The sequence below is a fragment of the Humulus lupulus genome, chromosome 6, assembly GCF_963169125.1.
Source record: "Humulus lupulus chromosome 6, drHumLupu1.1, whole genome shotgun sequence".
NCBI classification, from domain to species: domain Eukaryota; kingdom Viridiplantae; phylum Streptophyta; class Magnoliopsida; order Rosales; family Cannabaceae; genus Humulus; species Humulus lupulus.
The window spans coordinates 191,845,569-191,861,806 of record NC_084798.1 but is presented as its reverse complement, the minus strand read 5'-3'; the positions used below and the strand labels follow the sequence as shown (position 1 = coordinate 191,861,806).

Sequence of the window (16,238 nt, the reverse complement as noted above, 5' to 3'; positions counted from 1 at the left end):
GTTGTGAGGGAATTGTACATGAAACGCATCATCCTCAATAAATTTTATGGGTTGAGATTCAACCCTTTGGTGTTTTGGAGCTCTAGGCTCGGGTTCGTAAGGAAACCCGTCACCTATTTTCAGCTCATTCACATATCGTTTATGGGCATTCCTGCCCAATCCTGCAATATGTGGTCCCCCCGAGATGGTTATGACATCTTCTCCATCAATCAGAGGTGGTGGTGCTGCTGCTGCCCTCTGGCTGGTAGTAGCCTGGTTAGGGTTTTGGTTCCTAACATACTGTCTGAAGTATCCTCTCGAGATCAATCCTTCGATCTCGTCTTTTAATTGCCTGCATTCATCGGTTGTATGTCCGATATCTCTATGAAATATGCAGTACTTGTTGGTGTCTCTTTTCGCTTTTTGGCTCCTCATAGGGTCGGGCCGTCTGAAAGGGACTTGGTTTTCATTAGCCAGGTAGATATTCTCCTGAGACTCATTGAGCTCGGTATACACCTTGTATATGGAGAAATACCTCTCCCATTTCTTCTTCTTCCCATCTGCCTCGGGATTACTCCCTTCGTTCTTCTTTCTTTTAGAAGGGTTTTCCCTGGGGGGTTTCGAGGTCGTAGGGTCCGCCGAGGTCAAGGAGTTTATATTTGTTGTTGTAGTTATGGGCTGAGAGGTCATGTTTAGCGCTTACCTCGCCTCCTCTACATTTACAAACCTTTGAGCTCGTCGATTGAAATCGGTTAAGGACCTTACGGGTTTCCTCTGCATATCCTCCCAGAGGGGACTCCCAGGCATTACCCCAGCTCAGACAGCCATTAAATGGCCACTGTCGTCGATGTCACGAGCTCGGGCGACTTCCAGATTAAACCTTGTGAGGTAACTTTTTAGCGTTTCATTCGACTGCTGTCAGACATTGGTCAAGGCAGATGCCTTGGGCCTAATACCGACCATGGCCTTGAATTGCTTCTTGAAGTCTCTAGAAAATTGATCCCAAGAAGCAATCGAATGCCTCTTATATTTTTCAAACCAGTTTTTTGCTGGTACTGTGAGCAAGGCTGGAAACAACATGCATCTGAGCTCGTAGCCCACATTACTGGCTCGCATGATTGTGTTGAACGTACTTAAATGATTGTATGGATCTGAATTCCCATCAAATGGTGGGACATGAGCAATTCTGAATCCTTGAGGAAACGGGTGCTAGAAATATGAGGGGCGAAGGGTTCGAGTTCTTCATCGAACTCTTCGTCTCGATCCCGACCTCGTTCATTTTGTAAGATCTTGAATGCTCTTTCCAGTTGTTTAATCCTTTCTTGAACTGGATCCATGGGAGGTCTGACTTAAAACTAGTTATCGTTGATCATAACCCCAGTTTCACGCCTCCGCATAGGATTCTTGCGTCCATTGAGATGATCCCTCAGGTCAGGATTCGGGGGGTTATCATTACCCCGATTATGGTTCAGGTGTTCTCGTAAATCTGGGTGATCCCTTTGATTCCCAGTATTTTTGTGTCCCTGGTCATACATACTGGCCGATCTAGTGTCTCCCGAGCCTTCATTGACATGGCTTGTTGCGCGGTTGTTTCGAGATGGGTTCCTTGCTTGTTGCCTCGTCTCAACAATATGAGACCGATATATTTGGCTTCCCGTGGGTTGGGTACCTCTATGCTCCCTAGAAGTCTCCCCATTCCCATGTCTTTGCCCAGCTCGCCTTTCTCTATCACCCTTAGTCGGTTGCGTGTTTCTCTAAGTTGGTGAGGGATACCTTATCGGCGATGGTGGGTGCCTTATGGGTGATGGTGGCTGCCATCCATTACGAGGCCTAGAAGGTCCCGAGTTTGCTCGAACCGGTTCAGGAACGATCTTTGCGTTACCAGGATTTTGGGTCCGAGCCTCTATGGGGGCTTGGTTGTTCCCTATCTCGGTCGGTACCTCTGCAGTTGAGTTGGCAGGAGCTCCAGCCTGAGTACTTCTCCGGGGCCTCGACGGAGCAAGCTGTTCTGCTGGTGGCGGAGGTTGCTCTGTTCTCCGGGTGGCGGCGTTTTTGTGCGGTCGCCCGCGAGGCCTGCGTGGTGGAACATGAACATCTCGTGAAGGAGGAACTTGGGCCTCTAGCTGAGGCGGGGCCTAAGCCGCCCATGCCTCGGCAGCCAATCTAGCCAGCTCCTCATTACGTTTCTTAGCTTCTGCCAACTGCTTTCGCAGTTGACAATTTTCGAGCTCCACTATCGGGACATATCGTTCTGGATTATAGTTGTAACGCCCCAAATTTACTAATAAGGCTTAAGGGCCTTGATTAGTGTGCCGGGAGGGCATAATTGGATTATATATGACTTAATGATTTAAAAGCATGTTATATGACTATTTGAATATCTGTGATGCATGACTATGTGTATTAGTATGCATGTAGGCCCTGATTAGGTTAGAAGAGGATAATCGTAATTTTGGCCCGTTGAGGGCATAGCTGTATATATACGTGATAAATTGTCGAGACCACATTATTATGTGGATATATTTGTAATATGTGACTCGAGACGATCCTAGTAAGCAGTTCAGCGAAAAAGTCACGGCGAGGATCTATACCCAGTTCGGGGTGAGCCTGGGGGTATTTCTGGGAATTTAGAGAATATATTGGGGTCAATTTTGACATTGAGGAATATAATTGGTGATTAGTTAGGTGTCGGGAAGTAAGTGGTAAATATTAGAGGAATTCGAGGAATTAGCGGGAATTGGGTTTAATGACCAAAATGCCCCTAGGTTGACTTAAAGGTTTAGGAATAAAGTGAGGGTATTTTGGTCATTTGAGTCAAAATCTGGGATAAGTATAACTATTGTTTTATGCCTTAGTGGGATGTGTAGAAAGAAATAGAAGACTGAAGAAAAGAAAGGAAGGAAGGAAAAAGAAGTAGAAGACTACTATTTCTCTCTCTCGGTTTGGGATTTCTTCACCATTTCTTGGGGTATTTTGGAGCTGAGGTTCAGAGGAGTGCTAGGTCAAGCTTAGAAATTGGGTTCCTAGGTTAAGCTTGAGGGTTAGCAGAGGTTACATCCATTTAAGGTAAGTTTTCAAGGTTTTCTTCAGTTTCTGGTTGTGATGTTGAACTAAGATTTCTAAGCTGGATTTGATGGGGATTCTAGGGAATTAAAGCTAAGGGTTTGAGGAGGAGGAAGCCAAGGAAGTGTATAGGATATCCTAACATCGAACTTTCCAACTAAAGGTAAGAAACTTTGAACTTGGTCATTTGAAATCCTGAGATTTTAGTTGTTTTGCTGAGTTTCTGAGTTTGAGGTCCAACCATGGTGAATTTTGGGATTTGGAATGCATGTGCTTCAGTTTTATGTGGTTGGGTCATTTGGGATGAGCTAGACATGTTGATAAGATTGTTTTTAAGTTTGGTTAAAGGTTGGAACAGTTTTGGTAAGGTTTGGCTTAGGAGAAGTCGAAGGAGGGAAAATGCAGGGTTGTTGTTCTGTGACTAGCGCTACAGCGCTAGCCTTTGGGCGCTGTAGCGCTAGGCTAAGTGCTCTGGGTAGTTCTTGGGTTCTATTTGTAGAGCTGTAGCACCTCCAAAGAGTGTTGTAGCGCTACCCTATTTCCAGAAAGGGGTTTTTGGGTTATTTTCAAGGGTTTTTGCCCGGGGGTTCGGGGTTTCATTCCACTACCCCGTTTGGTGGAATTAGAGCTTTCTGAGGGCTCGGGATTGACCTCGAGGCTAGGTTTTGGACTTGAGGTTTGGTGATGATTTTGACTTATGGTTGTGACTAGGTATGCACTAGGGATCGAGAGGGATCGTGCTTGAGGATCAATCGATCAAAGCCAGCAAATCTAAAGGTAAGAAAGTTGCACCCAGTTATGTGTTTGTGATGGGACTAAGTGCTCCCGATAACTGTATAATGTCATAGTTGGTATTACGCCATGGGACATGTGATAATCGGCCTAAGGGTGCCGTAAATTATACTTGCGCATAGGGCGCAGCTCATCCACTGGTAGCCGAGGACAGCTTAATATTCACTGAGCTCAGTTTAAGCGGGCCGGAGTCAGTGAGATAAACAGAGGGTACGACCTAAGGGCGCTAACCCTAGTTATCATTTGTGAATTGATTATTGATATGAAATGACATGCTTGGTATGTTGAACACTTGATTATCATGGATGCTTAAACTGATGATGTAACGCCCTACTCCCTTAGAGCCGTTACTAAGTGAATTTTTAAGACAAAACAGTGCAATGAACTCGCTAACCGAGGTTTTGAGGCAAAAGTGTGACTAATAAAAGTTAAGGCTGTAATCTTTGAAAATGCGTTGACTCAATAAAAACTTCTAGTTTTAAACAATCGGGATCCCAAAAATAAGGTTTGAAAACCATTTACATCTTGAAGTAAGTTTACAGTTGATCAGTTATAAAATCATAGATTATTACAGCCAATTTCAAATAAACCCCCAACCAAAGCAGTCGGGCAGGCCAAACATGTACGCGTCGCTTCACGCTCTCCGTACTCATGGTTGGTTGACTCGGTCTTTGCCCTACCTGCAACACGGAGCACCCGTGAGCCGAAGCCCAGCAAGAAAACCCATGCAGAACATAACATATGCAATGTATACAGTTTTATCATAACAGATAATCCACAGATAAACAAGTCAACCATTAGACTAAGCAAACACATGTATCCACCGGGCCCCGCCCTGATTATAGCATCCCATGTGCTAGGTGTTACTTTCGGCCCACGGCCGCCCCGGCCTACGCCGTACTCGGCCCACTGCCGCCCCAGCCTACGCCGTACTCGGCCCTTGCCGTTCATTTCATCATAATCACACATATAGTACATTTGAAATAATCATTCACACACATCATGATTCATTTAAGGTTTAAACATTTGCACATAATACAATCTGGGGCCATGCCCTACAATCACACAGTGGGGCCATGCCCTATTCTCGGGTGTTACGGTTTTCTTACCTTAATTCCAAATGCTTTAAATAGAAAAATGACGGCCCCCGAGCACGATCCACTTCCCGAGCACTAGCTTAACACCTAGTCACAACCAAGATAATGGATACCAATAAGATTAATCTCCAATGAGTTTCTAAACCAAGTTCTAGTACTCGGAACGTTGAAATTCACCAAACATTGTAAAAGACTCAACCCCGAGCACCCTAGGTTAAATTCCCAAGCCCAAATTCTCAAAATCCCAAAATTCCTTAAGCGCCCTGGCATGGCCCAACCATGCCGCGGCATGGCCCCCAAACAGGGCCACAAAAACGCCCAGAAACAGGTAAGGGCCGCGGCCCTACAAGGACCATGCCGCGGCCCGCCCTCCATCCTCAGAACAACTTAGCCTTCAAGGGCCGCGGCCCTCCAAGAACTATGCCGCGGCCCGACCCTTCGAACCCAGAAAAACCCACCATTTTCAAGCTTAAAACCTCACCTAAAGCCATCCCAAAGCTCCCAATTCAAAACCAATTAATAATCACAACATTAGGATGGTTTAAACAACACAATTCCACCAAAAATTTAACCTAACACTCACCAAGATCCAAATTCCAAATTTCTGAAATTTCAAACCTAAAACTCAAAACCAACCATAGAAATTCTCAATTTCAACCATCAAACTTTAATTTAAACCTTACCTCAGTTGTAGAATCGTTTCCCAAAGGATCCCATGACCTATCTTCAAAGTTTCAAGCCTCAAACTCCACCTTGAATATCAAAAACCCACAAACATTCACAACCCAACAAAATCTCATAAATTTAACTTGAGAAAAAGAATTAATTGCTTACCTTTACCCTGATTTGTTCTTGGTTAACTCTTGAGCTAAACCTCCAAATCCCACCATCAATTTTCAGAAATTCAAGCTTGATTTCTCCTAAGATTTCTGTGGATTTCATGAAAGAAAGAGGAAAGAAAGAAGAAGAGGAGAGGGTGGAGGCTGGGTCGATTTCTCTAAGTCTCCAAATGGTTTATTTGTTTTGTTTTTATAACTTAAGTTGGTTACCTCAAGGTTCGGGGTACCAAAATATCCCCGAGGCAAAAATGGTAAAATCCCCCAGTATTCCCGCCTAGACATCCTAACCTCAAATATATCTCCAATTATTTATTTTCATAACCCAATATCAAAAATACTCATTGACTTGCCCAAAGTCAATTATAATGCCCCGTTGTGACTTTCCCCGCTATTCAGCTCTAGGATCGCCTCGTGCCGAAAGTTACCAATCACGGAAATACCCACATACCACTGTGGTCTCAACAATCATCACATATTAATACAGTTATGCCCAACATGGCCAAAATTACAATTATGCCCTTCAAACACAATCCGGGCCTACATGCATACTAATATACATAGTCATGCATCTCAAATAATCAAATAATCAAAATAGTCACATAACATGCTTTAAATCATAATCATGCATTTAATTCCTAAAACCACACATAAATCCCAACCTGCCCTCCTGGCACACTAATCAAGGCCCTTAAGCCTTATTAGCGAATTTGGGTCGTTACAGATGAGAACATGCTTATGCAGTATGAGATATATGATTGTCTATTGATTGATTGTGCTTATTATTGTGTTTTCTTGTTGAGCCTTGGCTCACGAGTGCTACGTGGTGCAAGTAAAGGCAAAGGCAAGTTGGACCAATCCTGAGATGGAGAGCTGCGGGGTTGAATGTACATAGTCAGCTGTTCAGCCGCCACGGCCGAGGAGTGGAACAGGACGAAAAATGTTTAACCGTCTGTTTTGCCTTAGAGTGGCTAACCATTGTATCTAGTTCTTGAATCGTTTGTAAACAGTCTTTAACTTATTACTTTTGGGATCCCATGTAAATAGAAAATGTTTATTTATAAGAAATGCAGCTTTTGAGACCAAAATCTTTTAACCCTAGTTCAACTATAGTTTTAGTAACACGTTTTGATTAAATGACTTGATTAGCAAGTCTTGCACCTTTATAAACACACAGTGTAACGGTTTTGGCGTGGTTCAGCAGTTAATTCTGCCTAGTTCACGAGTCTATCTTATTAAGACTTGGAGTTTTCTAGAAATTCTTCAAGAAAGAATTACCAAGAGTTTTCTCTCAAGGAATCAGAAATCAGAATTCAGTCCTTTACAAGTGGTCATTCCTTCTCTATTTATAGGGAAGGTTACAGAGTTCGTTCCCACATATTTCGGGAAGATATTCTGTATGTCAATTCAAATAATGATATTAAATGTCATATGTCCTATATACATGGAAACGTCCCATGGAAATCGGGAACGGATAACAGTTTAGATGGTATCCCTTAAATATTGGGATTACACAACAATAAATATGTTCACACGTAATAGGCTATCCCAGGTGACTCCTCAGGTCTTCGAGATCAGCAATCAGCATTGTGACTGTCAAGACTTACAGAACCATTACGAACTTGTCACCCAACTTCAGGCCATGCTCGAAGTAGGTAGATATTGTCAAAGATGTACACCCGAGCCTGTACTTCCTGAGTTCAGGCTATCTCGCCTGAAGGCAATTGGTGTTAAGTGTCATGCTGCTCGAGTTCAGAACATACTCGAGGCTACACCCCCTCGAGCTTTCAAGGTCGCTAATTACAGCAGAGCTGTCTGACTGAAGGATCATATGACGACCATGCATTCTTCGAGCTTACACCTGACGAGCCCAGTTTTCAGGGTCATAACCTCTTGTCTCGAAATCTGGGTGTAACAACTCCCATCTTCTTTTATTGGAGGTCCAAGAGACATGAGAAAAAGATATATGGAAGCAATGGTTTTAGTTCAACGTTACGGCAAACCTGACATTTTCTTAACGATGACATGCAATCCAAATTGGCCAGAAATTACAAATGAACTAAGTCCACACGGGGAGAGTCAAAATCGACTTGATTTGGTTGCTCGAGTCTTTCATGTGAAATTGGAAGAATTAACGGACTAGTTATTCAAAAGACAAATATTCGAAAAAGTGTCAGCATATGTCTATGTTATTGAGCACCAAAAAAGGGGTCTTCCGCATGCCCACTTTTTAATTATCTTACAAAATGAGTGGAAACTCCATGCACCAGAATCTTTTGATGAGATTGTATCAGCAGAGATACCTGATAAAAAATACAAACATCCACCTCCATAACGCTATTGTGAAGCACATGATGCATGGATCATGTGGAGTATTGAATCCATCAAATGTTTGCATGAAAGGAAATCGTGGATGCAAAAGTAATTATCCAAAGAATTATGCATCTACAACAACTGTTGGAAATGATTGCTTCCCAATATATAGGCGCTCAAACAATGGAATGACTATGAAGGTCCGAGGACAAAATCTAGACAATCGTTGGGTTGTTCCATACAACCTGTATCTCCTTGCAACATTTGACTCTCACATTAATGTAGAGATTTGTTCTACAATAAAAGCAGTGAAATATCTTTACAAGTACATTTATAAAGGTCATGATCATGTCGCTTTCAACTTGGTTTCTGAAACAAACAATCAACAAGTTGATGAAATCCAACAATTCCAGTCAGCCCGATGGATTGCTCCCCCAAAAGCAATGTGGAGAATATATGGATTTATTATCAATGAGATGTCCCCAGTAGTGTATAGTTTGCATTTACATCTGGAGGATCAACACCCCCACACCACAGTGAGTACATTTTATTTAAATTTATAAATAAATTATAAATTTTTAAAAACTAATATTCAAATTAAAACTAATATATTTAAATAAATTTTAAGTGCTAGGGCATATGTGTAACTAGAAGATGATACTGGAAAGCTCGATGTTGTTATGTTCGGAGAAGCAGTAGAAGAGACATTTGGTAGTTCTGCAATCCAGTTGATGGAAAATTCTACATAGGTAAGAATAAATATTACTACATTTCAAAATAATACATATGAAAAAAAACCATAATTTATATAAACTAACTCTAAATTGTTCTTGCAGGAAATTCCTCAACACATTGAAATTGTTGCAAATAAATTAGCAACAAAAAAATAGACAATCAAATTGTCTGGAGATGAAGAAAAAATGAATAATGTGAAATACAAACATTTCATTATTCTCCATTGAAGCCAAACAAGATAACAACAAGGATGAATCATCATCCTAAATTACAAATACAAATTAATCCATTTCTTCATTTTTTTTACTTTATTTATTTATTCAGACAAAATCACATTCTTTATTAAACTATATACAATTTTATTTTTATATTTTTATTTACGAAGGTCTAGCCTTTAAAACCATTCAATAGCAAAATCTCTTATTCGGAAACAAAACTACCAAATCCATATCAACAATGTTATTATTTGAATTCCAACAATATTTTTAGTAATATCTTTATGTCATACATTATATTTAATATTGTCTTTTAAAATATATGACACTGATTATAGGAAATTTACTCATTTGGTACCCGTATTTTTGCAAACTATCGTTTTAGTACCCTCTTTTTTCAATAATCAATCATATGGTACCATGTATTTCAAAATCATAGATATTTGGTACCATAAACTCAAATTTCATAAATACATTTTTTATCAATATGACTAAACTGTCATCAGTTATATGTAATTAAGTAATTAAATTTATATTTGGAACTCTTATAATTGAGAGAAGTTTTATTAAATTGGTAAAATTATATCAATTAAATACAGAGTACCAAATGACTATTAATGTAAATATAGGGTACCAAAATGATACTTCACAAAAATATACTGTACCAAATGGTTACCTACCCTTGATTAAATAATAAAATTTAATTTGAACACTACTACAAAAAATGGCAATTGTGTCATTCAAACGCGTCAGTCAACGCAGTTGAGTGACATTGTTGACCAAAAATTAGCATTTGTGACAGTTGGGCACTGCCACAAATGAGGGGGCAATTGTGTCATAACAAACACTGACAGTGTTTAATGGGGTCGTTTGCGTCAGTGGCCCACTGACGCAAACGGGTCGTTAACAGCGTCAGTGGCCCACTGACGGTAACAGCCAGTTTGCATCAGTGGGGCACTGACACAAACGGCCCTTTTGCAAAAATAAACAGCCCTTCATCCCCAACAGACCCCATTTTACCTAAAGTTTCATAAACGAAAAAGCAAGAAACCAGCGGCGCCCCCTTCGACTTTTACTCTATTTGGTACGTTTTTATACATTTTTTTTCAATTTTAATGTAAAAATAATGATTTGTATATGTTTATGAAACTTATATATAGTTTTTTTTTTTTGAATTTTTTGTATAGATTTTGTATTTTTGAAAACCCATAAACTTTCTTGGTTTTTTGAGGTTTTCTACTTCAAGAACCCACATTGCTCAATTACCACAAATAAGTGCAATTTTATTAATTTTTATGATTTTAATTTAATTTTTGTGATTTTTTTTATAAATTGACTATACTTCGGATTTTTTAATTTTTGGATAGTTTTATATTAATGATTATGTAATTGTTTTAGGTTTAGGTTTAAACTTTGAATTTCAATATTTTATTTTTCTAGAATTTTTTTATTATAATTTCTTTATTTTTTATTAATTTTTTTTAATTTAATTTAATTTCGAATTTACTTATGTAAATGAGTATATATATATATATTAATGTATATATTTTGTATAAGTTCAATTTTATTAATTGTTTAGTTTGATTATTATTAGTAAATTTTTGTTTATATTTTATTAACTTTTTAAATTATAATAACTTGCTAAATATAATACTTAAATTTGGATAACTATGTTGTAATAGTGTCGAAACCAGACTGGGCCAACCGAGTGTGGCTTTTACATTATGAAATTTGCTAGAGACTTGATTTCACAGCCTAGACTGAAGGCCTACTTGAAAAATGAGGTATTGTTTTACTTTTTAATTTTCATTTAAACTATCGTTCGTGATTTTATTTGGATGATTTCTAACTTATTATTTTAAATATCTTTTAAGTAGTTTACGAATACGAGTCCATATTCGGCTGACGAAATCAACGAGATACGGGATGAGTGGACTGAATCAATTATGGCGTATCTCAATTAGCAAATGAGCAAGTTGGTGAGGAAATTTTAGTTTAAGGAGGTTTAATACTTAGAAATTTAGAACACAAGAGTACATATATTAACTTTGATATATGAATTACTTGTATAGTTTTGATCACAAATGTTAACTCTAGATAAATGTTTAAAAGAAATTATATTGTTGTTTTTCTGTTCATACTGCTGTTTTTCTGTTTCTGCTACTGTTTTTCTGTTTCTGGTGCTGATTTTTTTTTTATCAAAATAGGCCAGGAAAAATGTCATAAACATTTGCAATTTCCCTGGTTAATACTTTATGTGACAGTGCCCAACTAATGCAAAAAATACTCATTTTTAACATTGGTGGCAGTGTCCCACTGACGCAAACCAGAGTGGCATTTGCGTCAGTGGGGTACTGCCACAAATGTCAGTTTGTGACAGTGCCCCACTGACGCAAATGCCACTCTGGTTTGCGTCATGGGAAATTGCGTTACATATCAAACTGACGCAAAAAATCAATTGTGGCATTTATAAACTAATGCGAATGACCTTTTTTGTTGTAGTGGAAAGTTAAAAAATAAAACTAAGTTCACACATTTTCTCAATACAACTAAGCAAACGTACATTGCACGTTACTTTTTGCTAGTTTATACATATATATATATATATATATAAAAGTTTTTAGTGGAAGTTACATTTTTAGTACGTTAACTGTTATTTTTTATTTAAGTTTTTATTTTAAAAATTAAATTAATTATTATTTTTTTAGAAAAATTAAATTAATTATTTATTAATGCAATAATTATGTAATTAATAATTTATTTATTTATTTTATTAATTTTTTTTACATGTAAGATTCTTTAATTATTTTAGATTTTAGATTTTCATCCTTTTTAAATATTTTATATTAACCTTTAAAGATAAATATTAAATTTCACAAAAAAGAAATAAATATATATTATGAGTCTGTTCGATAACTATTAAAAATGATTTTATATTTTTTAAAACAAAAAATTGGAAGAAAAATGCAAAAACACGTTGGTAAGTTCATTTTGTTTCTTATATATTTTTTAAATTTTAATTAAAATTTTGAAAATATTATTTTTATACTTTCAATATTTTTTTAAAGAGTTTTTCCTCCAACCTTCGCCGACTCTATTTTTTATGTTCACCTCAGAGACTCCATTATTATCTACTCAATTATTACCTGCTATTAGCTCTCATGGCTATTTCTTCAAGTATCATTTTATCGTCTCCATATGAATGATCCATTTTTTTATTCTATTTCTCAATAAGAATCTTTTTTCTCTAATATTGGATATTTTGTATTTGCATTATAAATGTTCTTAAATCCATTTAAAAATGGCGTAATGAGTAAATCAAATTCTTAGGTGTTGGATTTTTCTACTAGTAAGGTATGAATCTATAGTTGTATTATTTTAAATAATATAATATTAGATTAAATAATGTGACAAAATGTGATTTGTCACACTTTGTAACATATTATTGAGAGTCACAAAATTGGACACGTGTGTGCCCAAATGTGACATATTTTGGAGTTACAAAATTAGTTACAAATTTGTAACTCTCAAATATTATCCAATAATGTGTAGTTTGTATGTTACACATTTGAGTTTGGATTTCACAAAGTCATTATGAAATATAGTTGTTGGAGACATGTTTTTAACTCTCATTAGGTGTATGGAGGTTACAAAATCATGTGGGAAAGGGTTTGGGACGTTTTGGAAAAACTGAAAATTTGGACGTTGAAAATTGATGTTGCCACAGCCACTGATTATCCCTAGTCGCGGCCTGGGGGACAGAGGCCAGTGGCTACGACCAGTGATACTCCTAGCCGCAGCCAGTGAGGCTAACAACCAAAACTATTTTTCAGTTTTTTCCAATTTGAACAGAACTAACATCCTAAGCAACTCTCAAATCTCCATTTTAATTCCATAAACATCCAATTAAACATTGGTAACAACCATGGGGATTGGTAGAATTTGAAATTCAAAGGGTATCTCAAACTCTATAAATAGGAGTCTAATGCTCACTTGTAAGGCACACCATTTTCTATCCATAAAGCACTTGGCTGGAAAATACACCGTAGAGGCTTGATAATTCCAGAGAGCTATTTTCTTAAGAGATCCCTTAGTGCTTAGAGAATAGGGGAAAAAAGCTTTTGGACAAAGCTCTTGAACTTTGTTCAAGTTGGTGATCCCCACTACTCTACACTTTGGTTGTATGAGTGTGAGATTTTATCTATTGTTCTTATTATTATTTTGTTCTTCTACCTCTTTTACTTTTTGTTTCTATCTTATATACTTATTTGTATTGTTATGCTTTGAGTTGTATTATCAATACATCTATCATTCTCTATTTCTATTTACTTGTATTTTTTGCAATAAAGTTATAACACTTATTTATCTATCATCTTGTTTATTGTAACATTTTGCTTAGAATTTTATTTTGGTTTCTATATTCCCATTGAAAATAATATATTTTCTAACAATCAAAAACTTATTTTACCCCTTCTTTGTTTCAATAGAAGGAAAGACAATAAAAATCATGAACCAAGACCTAGTGAGGTTGGATAGGTTTGATGGATCCAATTTTATTAGGTGGCAAGACAAGGTGAAATTCTTTTTGAAAAAACTCAAGATAGCCTACATCATTGAATCATCCTTGGCACCTCTAGTCGAGCCATCTGACAAAGACACTCCCGAGGTGGTAGAAGAAAGAAGGAAGAGCGAAGATGACAACCTTCTTTGTAGGGGTCATATCTTTAATGACCTGTCTGATAGGCTATATGACCTCTATACCAATACGAAATCCGCGAAGGAGATTTGGAATGTCTTGAAAAGTAAGTACAAGGCCGAGGAAGAAGGTACAAGAAAGTTCTTAATTTCTCAATATTTTGAATTTTCTTTCATTGATGGAAATACTCTCTTACCTAAAATTCATGAGTTGCAAGTTGTTGACCCTGATTTTAGTCAACTGACACGGAGTCAAAATGCTTTATGTGGATGGATGTGCTGGAATGAATATAATGACAAAAACAGTAAAGGACACAAGAAATTATAGTGGTTCGACCCCAGAAACTGGTAATGACCTACGTCCACTTAAGCTATTATTGATTTCGGATCTCAAAGGAGTGATCAAAGAACTAGGGTTCTATGAGTTTCACCAACCTCAGAGGAATAAACAATATATCGTAATGTAATAGATCTAATTCTCTCGTAAGTCTATAATCTCAATTGATCAAAAGCTAAAATGTCCCTTCCTTGAGCTATCTTTTTCTATTTATAGGCTCAAGGAGGATTACATGAATTTGTTACTGTTGACCGCGTTTTTGGCCAACGACGTGTAGACGTCCAAACGACAAAAACCTTCAAGAGAAATAAACGACACAGATGATTTTTATAGTGGTTCAGCCTCAATGTGTTGGTAATAGCCTAATCCACTTAGAGTTGTGATTATAGATCTGCACTCAAGATCAGATGAACATGAGTCAACTGAGCTTCTTCAGTGCAGATTACAAGAATACAAGTAGAAAAATATAGAGTTTCTCTCTAGAGAATACAAACTTTATCTCTCTAACCTCTCAGAAAATGCCCCAAGAATGCCCCAAGTAACAGTCCCCAAAATCTCAAAACGAGAGAGTTTTCTCAGCCCCCAAAAAGATCAGATCCCCAAATGATGCCATGAGCCATTTATTTATAGGCTCATGGATCGTACATAAATATCTCCCTTTTACCGCGTCATTTGTTCTTTCAACAGACTTTAATTAATAAAATATAAATAAATCTAATATTACAACAATATGGCTATTATTCTAGGAAATCTGAGAGATTCCCGCGCAAGCCAAGACCGATTCTTTTTGAAGTCGTTTCTGGGATTTTTTACGTAGCCCTACTCTGTCTAGTCGATCCATATCACAATCAAGCTGGTCAGCCAAACCTTCACTGGGCAGACATGCACCTGGCTGGGCAGACATGCACTTGACTGGGCAGACATGCACTTGGCTAGGCAGACATGCACTTGGCTGGGCAGACATGGTCATGACTGGTCGGACATGGTCATGACTAGTCAGACAAGGTCATGCCTGGGCAGACAATCATATGACTGGTCGGACAAGGTCATGCCTGGGCAGACAATCATATTACTGGTCGGACAAGGTCATGCCTAGTCGTTCATGCCACTTGACTGGCTAGTCAAAAATCCTTAGACAGAAACTCTACCAGGTCAGTCAGATCACTTTATCACAACTTCGAAGAGCCAATACATTTATTGACTATTAATGTGTTGTCTACGGGCCATGTATTGCCACTTGTCACTTCTGATTGCCATGTCATCATTTTCAAATTTTGGGGATAACATTTCCCCCCCAAGTTTATTATACGATTTTCTCGTATGATAAACTTTTCTTCTAGCAAAATGCTTTTGAGGTCATCCAAAAGCTTCCATTCGGTCGATAACTTTCACGTAAACCCACGATTGAACTTGTCTTATGATTTCTTCAAATTCTATATTTTGATCTTGTGGTAGTATCCCATGAGTAAGAAAACATGTTTATGCCCCATGCCTTTGAGATTTATTGTCCTTTCGGACCTTATAGCCAATTGGTCATTATTTTTTGAAAATCACCAAGGGCACCATAAATATTTTTTCCCAAGTCGCTCGAATATGCCACTATCTGCTTGGATGTAATGGCATCATCATTCAGACGTCAGGGCTCCATCACTCGGACATCACGCATCCGCTCGGAGCACGCCATCTGCTCGGACACTCGGACTGCTGCTTGGACATATGCCTTTGCTCGGACATACGCATGCATCCTTGCTGTGCATCTGGCTGGCCACCCATCCGATCGGGCCAACACGTGACTGCCCCTCGGAAGCTTGCTTGATGTGACTCCTCGGACGCGTGCCATTACCAACCGCTCGGCCAATGGGCCAATCTCCTCGGACGCGTGCGGCAGCTCCTTGAAGGTACACCCCCAGCCGCTCGGACGAATGCCACTGTCCGCTCGGACATGGGCCTGGCTGCTCGGACACAGCCCCACTCGATCGGACGCAGCCTAATCTGCTCGGACGCAGCCCCAATCCGCTCGGACGCAGCCTTCGGACGCCTCTCCCCCTCGGATGCCCAGCCAACCATTCTGATGCAGCCTCCAGCTGCTCGGACGCAGCCTTCGGGCGCGCGCGTAGATGCAACCCAGCTGCTCGGACACCGCTCGGATGCAGCCCTCGGACGCGCACGGGGGCCT

General features: G+C 38.6%; 1 protein-coding gene across 1 annotated transcript; it reads left to right on the top strand.

The window, feature by feature from the left end:
* The first annotated feature begins 8,013 nt into the window (after positions 1-8,013).
* Positions 8,014-8,970, top strand: LOC133785788 (uncharacterized). Its single transcript, XM_062225004.1, has 2 exons — positions 8,014-8,616; positions 8,917-8,970. Exons 1-2 carry the CDS (start codon positions 8,014-8,016, stop codon positions 8,968-8,970), a joined length of 657 nt encoding a protein of 218 aa, XP_062080988.1.
* Positions 8,971-16,238: the final 7,268 nt, after the last annotated feature.

Bases quoted from the DNA above. Each gene is read 5' to 3' on its own strand.
- LOC133785788 (XM_062225004.1), top strand. From the start codon at position 8,014: ATGAGTGGAAACTCCATGCACCAGAATCTTTTGATGAGATTGTATCAG. The intron at 8,617-8,916 runs GTGAGTACATTT...TTGTTCTTGCAG, and splicing joins ATCAACACCCCCACACCACA to GAAATTCCTCAACACATTGA.